The following is a 13109-nucleotide window of genomic DNA, read 5'->3' as shown; positions in this document are numbered from 1 at the left end:
ATTGCGTGGCCTCTAGCAACGGGAGGTAGCGCACGACTTGCTGCAGCCGCAGGCGAGATTCTGAATTTCTGACCATACACCAGCTTCTCGAGCCATCGCTTGCTATCTGCGCCTGCGTAAAGACTCTTTTTTCAGTGCTGGGTGATCTTGGCTTTCTGGCGGCACCACAAGATACGATGGTGGGAGCGAAAGATCGATCGCTGTCGACGTACGGGCTGTGCTGTGCTAGGTCCTGACGTAAGACCAGATGTTACCTAATTGCTTTTCCATGGCATGGCATAGACAGTGCTTCATTCCTGCAATGATAAGGGGTGCAGCGCAATCAGAACTCTCTCTCTCTCTCTCTCTCTCTCTCAGCAAGATGGAAGCCCCGATAAGTAATTGTTTGTACTTTGCACGCCTCTATACTCTGTACCCACGGATCCTGAAATACTGTAAGTCTATAACGGATCTTAGAAAATCTCAGAGACCAATATAAAAGGAGGGGAATATTGGCTGCCCTTCATAACTAGGGTTGCTTGCCATGTGCATATGGCTGGATAGTGCTGCGTGCAGACGTTTAGGGAAGGTAACATAATCAACAGGCAACGCGCGTGAAGTCGTTGGGCTCCCATAGATGATGCCTCGCGATTTTAGAAGAGGTGTTAATTCAGCCAAAATCCCTTGCAGTTACAGAGGATAAGTAAATATGTGTATCCATAGAGAGATAGATATGGTCATTGTTGACGTATTTGACTACTAAATTCTAGTTGCCACTTTTTTCGAAACACATTACAGGCTTTCTTTACTAGAGGATACTATGTATTATAATAATGCTACTTTTCGTATGATAATGTGTATTATAAACATATTATAGATATGCATTATCATTTGTTTTGAAAATAATTCTAATGTTGAATTTGTTTCGAGAAAATATCATTCAAACAACTGCAGTTCAGCATCAACTTTGAGTTTCAAATGTAAGAAGACGTGAGAACTTCAAACCACATTAGAAAAGGAAACCGATCGTGCACTATAAAGCTAGTAATATTTTAAAAAGCGGATAATAATGTATTGTATTCCAAAAAAAAAGTGTATTGTACTATCTGATTGGTCGGATTAAATTTACCCAATGCATACATATCATTTTAAATATTCTTTCTGCAAAAGATATCATCTCAATATTTAAGAGAACAAAACAATTATATAATGGCCTCAAATTCATGCAACTTTGCCCGAAAGTCAAATAAAGTGCCTCCTCAATAATCAGCCAACCTCTTTGACTGAAAATCAAGCATCCACAGCGATAACCGATAATCTTTTTTTGAGGGCAGCGATAACCGATAATCTCAGCGCGTGCCGTAGACGGGAAAATTCTCTCGCCTGCCGCGCAGCTTGGACCGTGGCGACGCAGCGTATCCTCGGTTCCTCGCGGCCGCAAGAGACGTGGCCTAGAACAAGGGAGCCGGCAGCGGGAGCGGACGGGCCTAAGCCTAAGCGCGCGCAGCTGCCGGTGGCCGTAGCAATAAACTATCCCCGCCCCCACCGGCTCGCGGCATAGCTTCGTCAACACCGCGACCGCCCCACCTCCGAGCGCCAATTCTACCGCCGTTGCCGGCCAAATCGGAGAGCTTCCAGTCCACGAATCCACGGCTCCTTCCCGGAGGCAATCTTGTGCCGATTGGCCATCGGAGGCGCCGCCGGGGCCGGCGTCCTTGCGGGTTGGGGGTCAGGTCAATCTGGCCTCTGCTTGATTGGATTCCAGTGGTCGGCGCCCCCAGCTCGCGATCTTTCCTGCCGGTTTCGTCAGCCGCTGGTCAACTTGGCCGGTCCGTTTTGGTCTCCGGGGCGGCTCGGCTTCGTGCTGCCACCGTCGCTTTAGGTCGGTAATAAAGCCGCGACCTTTATTTGCTTGTTGGATCCATCGGTGTCTTTCTCCTGCCAGGTCACGGCCTAATTTGGGGAATTTTGTTTGGTACAAATCTCCAGTCAGTCTCCGCCAAGATTTCGGCAATCTTCCAGTCAAGGCCCGCCCAAGATTTGATTGAAGCTTTACTAGTTCTTGGATTCGTTTCTTGGGGGCAAGAAGCCGGTTCTTGTGTCGTCTCTGGTGCTGCAAGTATGTTCCGTGGCACACCGAGTCTCTAGTAAAGGATTTCGTCTGCTGTTAGTTTAGGGACTTCTAGCATCGTTCCTGGAAAGTTGCTCTCGGCCGCTGCGGCGATGGCTTCTAGCACCAGCGAGATGCCCGAGGCAAAGGCGAAGCTGAAGAGGTCCGGGAGCATGGGAAGCAGCGATACATATGTGCGAGCTGACAAGATTGATCTTACGAGCCTTGACATCCAGCTGGAGAAGCAGCTCACCAAGACCTGGGGTAAGGCCAGCCTCAAGTCTCAGGGGCCCAAGGAGGAGTGGGAGATCGATCTCGCAAAGCTGGAGATCCGCTATGTCATCGCGCAGGGGACTTATGGCACCGTGTATCGTGGCACCTATGATGGTCAGGACGTTGCAGGTATCTATCATCTAGCTCTGCTTGTTTCAAAATGCTTGATCTGCTACTGATTTACAAGCTGATTTTCGTAATAGGTAGTCTTATGCTGTCTTATGTATTCATGTGAAATAGCATACTATATGATCTTAGAGGATCGAAAAAATGCATGTGCGTGTTGGTTGTATGATAGATACATTTATTGAGACTAGTAGTTCCATCAGCTTACTTTTTGAAGTTTATTCGACATCTGACCTGTCAAATGGGAGCCTTAATTGTTTCGACTTATGTGGAAAGTAATACCTGGCAGCACTAGCTCTTATTCGAAATTTGTCTTAAACGTTTGTGTATAGCACAATGCTGCATAGTCTTTTTGCTTACAATGTATCTACTGTGCTTTTGTGCAACCTCATTTTTGTTCACTCTCTTTGCAACTGCTGATATGCTGTATCTGAATGGTGCTCTCTAGGAATATGGTTGCCTTTTTCTCATCAGCAAAATCTTATGCTAGTCACAACTTATATTTGAATTGTGCATTGCATCTGTTGTCAGTGACTTGGTAGTTAAGTTGGTGAAGAGCATGGTTATTAAGGCGATAAGGCGAGACACGGCGACCCAGCCCCTTCCAGATGCCTAGGCGAGTAAGGCGCGAGGCGAGACGACGCCATACTCATATCGTAGCCTAGGATGAAGCAGCATAAACATACCTACAGTGGAGCAGAGCAACCAATGCTGTTTTTATCCTACCGCAGGAAGCAGAGCAGACAGCACAGCAGAGTATATCCACGTCCAAGCATAAACAATAGAGCAGATGAGGGGGGAGGAGGAGCTACATGTGTACTGCGAGCAGACCAGGAGGACAAGGGCGCAGAGTGGAGGACGGAGCAGAAGGGGCACGAGCCGGTGAGCGCCTGGATGTAGACGTAGGCAGACTGGACTGGTTGCAGCAAAAGGGACAGGAGCCGCACAACTGAGGTGCCACGCCGCCTCCAAGGATTCCGAGAGCCGCCGCCCTCTTCTCCTTCCGTTTCTCTTTCCCTCTCTCTGAACCAGCGCGCGGCAAAGATGGGGTCGCGCGGGGAGGTGTACGCGCGCAAAATCCCGCGCGCGCACACCGCTGCTGGGAGGTGTAGGTGCGCCAAATCCCCTGCGCACACGCCGCTGCCGCCGTTTCTCCGCCGTGGACAACTCTCTTTTCGCTCCCGCGCGCGCAATTTCATGCCGTGCCCCTTTTCCACGCTCGCAACTCTACGCCATGCCCGTTTTCCCCTGCGCAGAATCCAAATCCCACCGATTTGCTCGTACGGCGTCCGCTGGGCGGAAAAAAGGACGCCCCATCACGACTAGGCGACGACTTTCAACACCATACGCGAGGAGGTAGCGGCGACCGCGACGCCATGATTAAAATTCCGCCCAGACGCCTAGGCGACGACTAGGCGACACCTTAAAAACCATGGTGAAGAGTCTGTTTCTTGCAAGGAGAAGTTCAGTAAGGTAGTAACTTTGGCCTGGTCCAGCTGAACCCTGAACCATGCTCTATGCTTGTCATGCCTAGAAGTTAGAACATACATGTTTGCTTTTGCATATTTTCACACTCGCATATGATGATCTTGCACATGACTAATTTAAGGTACTCTGGACTTCCCGAAACCCCATACTATTGATATGCTTTGTGTTCTCTTCTTGCCCTTTAGTTTGTGTTTTTCACCTTTGGGATGCAGTTCTTCTGCCCCATGGGGGCGGGACCATGTCAATTTCTTGTCAGTTATAGATGTTTCATCATTGACCTCTTTCGTTTTATTTTGTTTTAAGAAACCTATTCTTCAATCAATTGATCTTCAAGTCCTTGGTAGTACTTTGGAAATTGATGTGCAAATTAATGTTTTGTGTTGAATCTTTCCACAATTTGGAACATTGCAGTAGGCGGTAGCCTTCTCAACATTAGGTCGCTGGGATATGTCATTGTTGTGCTTGTCAATAGTAGATAAGCCACTGCTGTGTTCATCAATAGTACATATGCAATATGCCATTGTTGTGTTCATCAGTAGTAGATGTAGAACAAATAACAAGGCTGCCTGAAGCTCACATGGGGTACTTTTTACTGTCTGTTTGCAGTGCCATTTTTTTTCCAGATTAAGATTTTATCCTTTAACCCAATTCAGTTTCCTTGCTCTTAAATTTATAATCTTGATTTACAAATTTGTGGTTTTTAGGCCATGGAGCACATCACTTCCTCTTGTTGATTTATGAATAATGATACCATTTTATTTCGATGGGTCGGGGATAGTAACATGCTATGCACACTTAAATGTTGTACAGCTATGGTATACTGGGATTTGGGACTCCTTTTTATTCTTTTTTTTCTTATTATTAACCATTTCTATAGAGTTGCGATCCACATACGTTCACCTTTGGGCTAGAACAAATAGCAATGCTGCCTAAAGCTCATTTTGCTACTTTTTACTGTCCGTTTGGAGTGCCTTTGTTGCCAAATTAAGATTTTATCCTTTGGTCCAATCGTATTTTCTTCATCTAAAACCTAAACATTTTCATGTTATGGTGTACTAGAATTTGGACTCGTTTTTGTTCTCTTTAATCAGTTTTATAAAGCTTAGATTCATATACTTTCACCGTCCGAATATGATGCTTCATCTATTTACCATTGTTATATTCACATATATGTGCGTTATATGCGCACAATTCGACGGGACAAATAAGTAATATTCATTTGTGATACATGCAGTGAAGCTTTTGGATTGGGGAGAAGATGGTTTTGCTACAGAAGCTGAAACTGCCGCTTTGCGAACATCGTTTAAGCAGGAGGTTGCTGTTTGGCATAAGCTCAGCCATCCTAATGTTACAAAGGTGAATGTTTTCACACATACCTATGCAGCTTCATATCTTTATAGATGCTTATTCATATAATAAATTTGCTTGTCCTTAGGTTACTGATTACCAAAATTTCATCGATTACCATATTTGTAGCTGGTATCGTCCATAGATTTCTTCTTCTGGGCTATTTGACAGGTACTCAAATGCATAGTGTTACTTCTTTTGCAGTTTGTTGGTGCATCTATGGGGACCACAGATCTTAAGATTCCAGCCAACAATTCCAACGGTGGTGCACGCACTAACTTGCCAGCGAGAGCATGTTGCGTTGTGGTAGAATATCTCGCTGGAGGAACTTTGAAGCAATATTTGATAAAGAACAGCCGACGGAAGCTTGCTTACAAAGTTGTGGTTCAGCTTGCATTGGATTTGGCCAGAGGGTAAAGAGCACTTAAACTCAAATCATTGACATGCACTATTATCTCCAAATACACTGTTTACTATCTGAACCTTCCGTTTGCAGATTGAGCTATCTGCACTCAAGAAAGATTGTACACAGGGACGTGAAAACTGAAAACATGCTACTCACTCCACAACGAAACCTTAAGATTGCTGATTTTGGTGTTGCTCGTGTTGAGGCTCAGAATCCAAAGGACATGACTGGTGCAACAGGCACACTTGGTTATATGGCCCCAGAGGTACTTACTGGACTGACCTTTTTAATCTGTTCTGATCCATAATGTGTAGTATTTTCAGTTATTTGAATGCTAAAGAGAAATTTTCTGTTCTTTGTATGCTCTAACAGGTACTTGATGGTAAACCATACAACAGGAAGTGTGATGTTTACAGTTTTGGCATTTGCCTGTGGGAAATCTATTGCTGTGACATGCCGTACCCAGACCTTAGTTTTGCCGATGTCTCATCCGCTGTTGTCCATCAGGTTTGCCCTGTGTTTCATATATGCAATTGTTTCTTCTTCCCACGTATAATGTGCACACGGCACATTCTTATATTAATTATTCCTTCATTTTGTTGGCAGAATTTGCGCCCAGACATTCCTCGCTGCTGTCCAAGTGCATTCGCTAACGTTATGCGGAAATGCTGGGATGCAAACCCTGATAAACGCCCTGATATGGATGAGGTGGTACAGCTTTTAGAGGCTCTTGACACGAGCAAAGGCGGTGGCATGATACCGGATGGTCAATCATCGGGATGCTTATGCTTCACCAAGGCTCGTGGTCCATAGTTCTTTTCATGATACCTTCTTCCCTCAGCTACAATTTGCCCATGTAAATGAATGGGGCATGACATGCTTCCTGTCGCCACCTGCTTAGTTGGTGCTGACAGCCGTTCATGGTTACGGTGCCATCTTTATGCGTCGACTACAGGCCTACAGCTCTCTCATATGACCTTTGCGGTCAAATGCTCTTTTTCTATACAAGTGTTATGATGTAATTGTGATTCTAAAGAGTTTTCGGGGTATACGGAGTTACACTCGTGAAAATGCTACCTTTCTGTGTCCATTTTGGATCCATTGGTGAATATACATCTTTACCTTTCTCCTTTTACCATTCACGAATCATGCAAAGAATTGAGTGCAAGAATGGGCAGAAATAAAAATTGGTGTTTAGCTTGGAGCATGTCTTTTGGTCATTCATCTGTGGAGGCCATATGATGCTGTTGCTGTTTCTATTATTCTTATTTTCACCTTTTTATTCTTGAATTTAGTGTATTGGAATCAATTTCACTTTTGTTTTTTCAACTGTGACCTTCCAAGTTCCAACTTTTGAAACAAATTTATCACTGTTGCTCATGTATAAGGTGCGGGTTGTAAATCATCCCTCTTTATCCACGTAAGTTTGTTAGCACACTGGTTTTCCTTGGAAAAGATGAGTATACAAAGCTAAAGTAGGATCACGAACCTCGTTCTCTGCTTTTCTTCCGGAATCAGGTTTAATGGCGGCGATCAGCTGAATGACGCCCCGGCCATCCTTTTGCTGCATAAAAGGTGATGGCAATCGCTCGCGAAAGCTCAAAACAGACGGTGGAAGCATGCGGCTGATATCTCGCAGCATAACCAAAGCACATTGAGTTGGGCTGTCCTAGTAAACAAATGGCGTCATGTAAAGTTTCTTCATCGACAGCTTCTTTTCCTTCATCGGGACGAAGCATCGTGGAATACCTTTTTTTTCCCGTTTTCCTACGCAAGAGGACGCATCTTTCGTTAAAGAAAGGAATGGGCAATTTTATTTATCGAATAGAGTATGTAGAAGAGCTTGAATGAAAAAAAATTACTCCCTCCGTTCAGAATATACGTCGTTTCGATGTTTTTAGATTTATAGATATACTGTGCATCTAAGTATAACTTATATTTATATCTAGGTACATATCAAAAGCTATAAATCTCAAAAATAAAACGATCTACATTTTAGAACGAAGAGAGTAGAACGGGTTTCCTAAATTATACTAATGCATATAACCGCGTGCAACTCCAAAAAGCAATTAATCTTTCCCATCCAAACATAAAGGCAACTAGTGAAAATCTTACACGCCTATTTTATCAAAAAAAAATCTTGCACGCCTGACGCCTTCTCAACATGGCCGCGCGCGAAGTGATTTTCCTAAAATTAGTGTAGCAGATGATGAGCGACTGCTGGGACCAATCAGCATTGGCTGGTCGCCCTTGAAGAGTTCTTTGAAATGTTCACAATTGCTGTAGTAGAAGGCCGGCAGGGCCTCCAACAACATATAAGCCAGATCCTTTTTGCCCTGTCTCTTCGACATGGGCGCCACAGCAGAGGCGTGCCGCGTGCGCTCACGGTATCCACAACAGAGTTAACAGGCGCAGAGCCGCCATGACAACTAATCACAAGAGTACTCTACTTCAGAGATCGTCACCAACCATGTTTTTTCTCAGGAATCTGGTCGTCGTCTACCCATTATAGTCTGGCAGCAGACTGTGTGTGTTACTTACGTAGCCTGCAAGATGTACGAAAGGAGGCTGATGCCTGATGGAGAAGATGTTTGAATCGGTGATATACAGCAGTGCCAGATCTAGTCACAACTCACAACCTAGTAGCTAGTAGCTACCATACAGCAATGTAGTACTCGTATGCATTCCTTAGTAATGGTATTAGCTTGCTACACACTGAAACAGTCGCTCCTTCGTTCTCCTCGTCCTCTTTGGCGGCGTCACTGCCATTTCCTGTCCGTGCTAGTTTGGTCTGTTTTGTTCCGGGCGTTCCTTCGTTTGCACAAGACTCCTTTTTACGTGCCCCATGGGCCATCCCTTTCCTCACTTACTTTCTCTGCTGGTGAACGCGGAAATACACAAGATTACAAACACCGTAGCTCCGAAAAAAACCACACAAGATACAACACCGAAGGCACGGCATTTAATAATGAGACACAACCTTGCAGCCTACCTACTCTACGAAAACAGAAGCTACATCGACACCAAGGTGCTGCCATTGCCTCGCTTAAACTGCCGAGGCTGCCCAAACCAGCTTACAAGTCGTCTCGCGGTTACAACTCTGCGGTACCATCGTATTTAAAACGGAAAAAATCGGTTTATACTCTTAAACTATTGTAAAAGTTCGAGTTTTAATTTTTAACTATAAAACCGGATAACATAAACCATCGAACTATCAAAACCGTGCAAATTTGGTCCTTTGAGTGGTTTCAAAAGTGATTTTCTATTTTTAAAAAAATAAAATTCTAATTAGATCTAAAAAATCAAAATGAATCCATTTTAAATTAGAAAAATATTAAACTAGTATCAAAAAAAATTTAAAATATAACCTATCTATTGTTGCTCTATTTGAAACTTATTTATTCAAAAATAATAAGCATAACTACAAACAACCAAATACTATGAACATAAAAAAATTGGATCAGAATAATAACTGACAATTAGAATGTCAATAGATAGGTTACATTTTTTTAAAAAAAATTATACCCATTTCGTATTTTCTTGATTTAAAATGAATTACTTATGAATTTTTTAGTTTAAAATTATATATTTTAATTTTCACAAAATGAAAAACCACCTTTGAAACCACCCAAAGGATCAAATTGCACGGTTTCGACGGTTGGATGGCCTATGTTGTCCGGTTTTACAGTTGAAGGACTTTTGTGATAGTTCGAGGGTGTAAACGGAACTTTTTTCCTATTTATAATAGAAAGTAGGACCAAGCTGTATCTCTAGTCCATAGTACAATTCTAGTCCTGGTTTTCACCTGAATAATTAGGCACAAATTTGACGTAAATCTAGCAATATATATGCATGTTAGGCATCTTCACTCCAAATATGATTCTACGGACGCAATCATTGCCGTGGAGGCACCAGTTTTAGAGATCTACCAGCTGCCTGATTCGATCACTGAAAACAATTCCACCCACCAGACACAACACAACAACCAAAAGACTTTCTCCCGCTACTAGCAACCAGATTTGCTTTCTCATAGGGTTCTTGACCTATCTATCTATATATCTATGCAGCTCTGCTTCTGAACACTCTCAGCCACTAGTGTTCAATGCACCAAAAGCTTCAGGATCATGCTGAAGAAAAATGCAATGCGAAGAGAGCCTTCCTCGAGTCACGACACATGATCAGAGGAGCAGTAGTGGGTATATCTAACGGCAGGAGCCCCTGCCTGCGTCCCTGCGAGTGTGGCATCATCTCCAGATGATGCTTTACTGGCGACATTGCTCTCATCCTAAGCTAACCGAGATGGAGTCACTGCTAGCCTTTTCATCGTCTTTTGCCTGGAACATCTCATCCTCTGTCATCACTGCCTTCATCCTCACAGATTAAAAAAGAAAGTCGCCAATGCAATTGTCCATCCAGATACCATCGATCGAATACTTACCGTATCCTGCATCAATACATTGCATCAGCTATTCTCTTGTTATAAATACAAGTGGTTTCATCAACGACTGGCCTGATTCTACAAAGATAACTTACATTACTCAGGCAAAGAATCAAAGATATATTAGCGGGATCGTCAATCCTGCACGGTTGCAAATAGGGATTCAATTTGACTATCATATAAGCAGCACATCTATGTATATTTAAATTTTGTTAATTGGCTTGGAATATACTTTATGATTTTGAATAGAGTTTTTACAATTGAAATTGGCATCAAACAGATTCTATTGTAGTTAAAAATGTGCTATTCCGACTGTTTATGTCACCGTGCTCTCTCTGACATAATCTTCTGGGTAGACTTTGCAGGTGAGCACGTCATTGCTAAGATTTTTGAGCTGTTTATGTCCTTTCAGTGACCAGATCTGAAAGCAATGCATGCATGGGTCATGGATGTCCATTCTGGGGGAAAAAAGAAAGAAAGAAAGAAACTAAGCTTTATACTAATGCAAAAGAACATCGCTATTAGTGCTGACAAGCACTGAAGCTCCAAACTTTCTTCGAGCAAATTAAATTGAATTCGCAAAACTGACCTAAGAATCAGGCACTGTTCTGGATTTTTTATCAGTTCTTGATATTTCCGAAGAATATCTGAATATGTGTGCTCCATAATTTTTAGGAAAAAGAATTGCTTATACTGCTATACAGTTATACATGAGTAAATTATTCTATATGGCATCAGTTGTCGAGACAAATTTTTAAAAAATTTCCTGCGGTGTGATCCGATATGAATGAACAGATGGATCGCACGGACAACTTCTAAGTGCACGTCCACCCAAAAATAATGAACAAATAAATGAATGAACTGGGTGGACAAATGCCATCTGGATCGGAAATTAAATCAATTTTCTCTTGTGCAATCAGGACATCCTAGTAGGTTCTACCTGGCCATTGAATTGTTATAAATTCTTTGGTGAGGATTTACAGCAGCTTAAATATGAAAGGAAAGGAGTAATTGACTCTGCTTATTCGAAGGCTACTTTCAGCTATGTTCATTTTTATTTAGAAGGAAAAAACGAACAAGGTATTTTGCTTTTAGACCAACTCTGATCAACGAAAGGCAGATCACACGTCAGCAGCTAGCACTAGTGAACTTTGGGAGTGTACATACATGTACATGTGCAATGATGCAGGTAAACCAAAATATCATACCAGAAGGTAGGCAATGCAAACGTGTGAACACCAAGATCCATCCCAAAACAAAGACCGGCCGGTCCCTCTAATTTACAACTCTTCTAGAAACCGTCAGACTACTAATGAAAGCATGGCTGCGCCCTGCGCATTGATTACGCTCTCCCTTTCTCGCTAGCTAGCCGTACACGGCCGAGCGTACCACACCATCGAGCACCGCGGATCGGGCAAGCACACAGATCACATCACGTCGACGTAGGAGGAGTCGCAGAGCTCGTCGCCGGCGGCCAGCTCGTCCTGGAGCTCGTCGATCAGCCTGGACCCTCCGACGTCGAAGCGCTCGATCCGGGCCCCGCGCCTGGCCACCTCCTCGTCGCCCTCGTCGAACCCGACGCAGCCCCGCGCGCTGAGCTCCCGCAGGCCCCGGCAGCCGGCGAGGATGGTCAGCAGCTCCTGCCGGGGCAGGTAGGACCGGTCGAGGCAGAGCGAGCGGAGCCCGGGGAGGGAGCGCGCCAGCGCCGCGGCGTCCTCGGGCTTGACGGCGCCCGAGGTCTTGAGGCTGGCGAAGCGCGGGCAGTGCCGGCCGAGCTGCGCGGCGAGGGCGGGGAAGGAGGCGGACGGCTTGGCGTCGAGCTCCAGGTGCTCGAGCAGCGGCCACCGCGGGACGAGCTCCGCCAGGCGCGCCTCGTCGGCGGCGGGAAGCTGCGGGAGCGCCAGACGCCGCAGCCTCGGGCACCTGCAACCGATGCGCGTCTGATCAGAACTTGCAACGACGACAGGCAGGAGTGCTGTTGCTGTGCCGTTTGGGAGAGGGAGATGATCGACGGTTACGAAAAGCGGCGCGCGCGCAATAACTTACTGGAGCGAAATACGGTCGAGGTCGGCGGCCGGCGAGGCGAGGAGCGGCGGGAGCGCGAGGTCCTCCGCGGAACCCCGCGCGCGGGCGACGCAGAGCCTGAGGAAGCCCGCGAGCGCGAACCCTGCCACGCCGTAGCGGCGCGCGAAGGCGGTGGCTAGCGGCGCCCAGGGCATGAAGCGCGCGACGTGGTCCCGGCGCAGGTCGAGCGCGCGCCACAGGGACGGGTCCGCGGCGGCGCGGCGCCAGCCGCGGCACACGAGCGGGGCCGCCGCGGCCAGGTCCTCGAGGTCGAGCCGCCGGAACACGTGCGCCAGGCAGTCCGTCTCCATGTCCGCCCACGGCGGCGGCGCGCTGGCGGCGGCCTCCTGCGCGGGGACGGGGAGCGCCGCCGCCGCTTCGCCCATGGCCGCTGGCGATCTCTTCTTCGCCGCCGCGCGCGAGGAGGGGAGGTGGAGGCTCCTCCGACTTGCTGGGGACGGGACGGGACGCGCGATGGACGGGGGCGCTGCAAGGTTAATGGCGATTAGACCTGGTAATGGTGCGTGGGGATCTGGTCTGGAGAGAGACAGCCTGAGAGCGGCGGCCGCCTTTATAAAGGAGACCGGGGCCAGGCCGCCGGGGCAGGTTCCGACACCGGTGGCCCGCGCGGTTGCTGTGCTTCGGGGCCAGCTAGCGCACGTGCCACGCGCGCCACACGGAACCATCCCTTTTTCCCCCCGTCTCTTTCACTTGGCGATCGCCGCGCGTGCATACTAGCTACGAAGCCGTCGGCGTGGACGCTGGGCACGGTGGTCGCGGCACGGCACTCCGCGCGCGATCCTTGTTGGTCTCGGCGTGCATCGCGTCCTGCATTTGAATGCTCCTTGGTCACGGGTGGGTGGCTGCTTCCCTGACGC

The 13109-nt window shown here is 46.5% G+C and overlaps 2 protein-coding genes across 2 annotated transcripts; one reads left to right on the top strand and one right to left on the bottom strand.

Moving 5' to 3' along the window:
- Positions 1-1364: 1364 nt before the first annotated feature.
- Positions 1365-6864, top strand: LOC112875334 (serine/threonine-protein kinase STY13-like). Its single transcript, XM_025939151.1, has 7 exons — positions 1365-1861; positions 1969-2491; positions 5211-5332; positions 5528-5736; positions 5820-5994; positions 6102-6236; positions 6336-6864. The coding sequence occupies exons 2-7, from the start codon at positions 2203-2205 to the stop codon at positions 6540-6542; spliced, it is 1137 nt and encodes a 378-aa protein (XP_025794936.1). The 5' UTR covers positions 1365-1861; positions 1969-2202; the 3' UTR covers positions 6543-6864.
- Positions 6865-11270: 4406 nt separating this feature from the next.
- Positions 11271-12882, bottom strand: LOC112876179 (F-box/LRR-repeat protein At3g48880-like). Its single transcript, XM_025940231.1, has 2 exons — positions 12214-12882; positions 11271-12090 (listed from the first exon to the last, which is right to left on the bottom strand). Exons 1-2 carry the CDS (start codon positions 12615-12617, stop codon positions 11595-11597), a joined length of 900 nt encoding a protein of 299 aa, XP_025796016.1. The 5' UTR covers positions 12618-12882; the 3' UTR covers positions 11271-11594.
- Positions 12883-13109: the final 227 nt, after the last annotated feature.

The sequence above is a fragment of the Panicum hallii genome, chromosome 9 (genome assembly GCF_002211085.1).
Source record: "Panicum hallii strain FIL2 chromosome 9, PHallii_v3.1, whole genome shotgun sequence".
In the NCBI taxonomy this organism is placed as follows: domain Eukaryota; kingdom Viridiplantae; phylum Streptophyta; class Magnoliopsida; order Poales; family Poaceae; genus Panicum; species Panicum hallii.
Note: the sequence above shows the minus strand (reverse complement) of the source record. Positions and strands in the feature narration are given on the sequence as shown.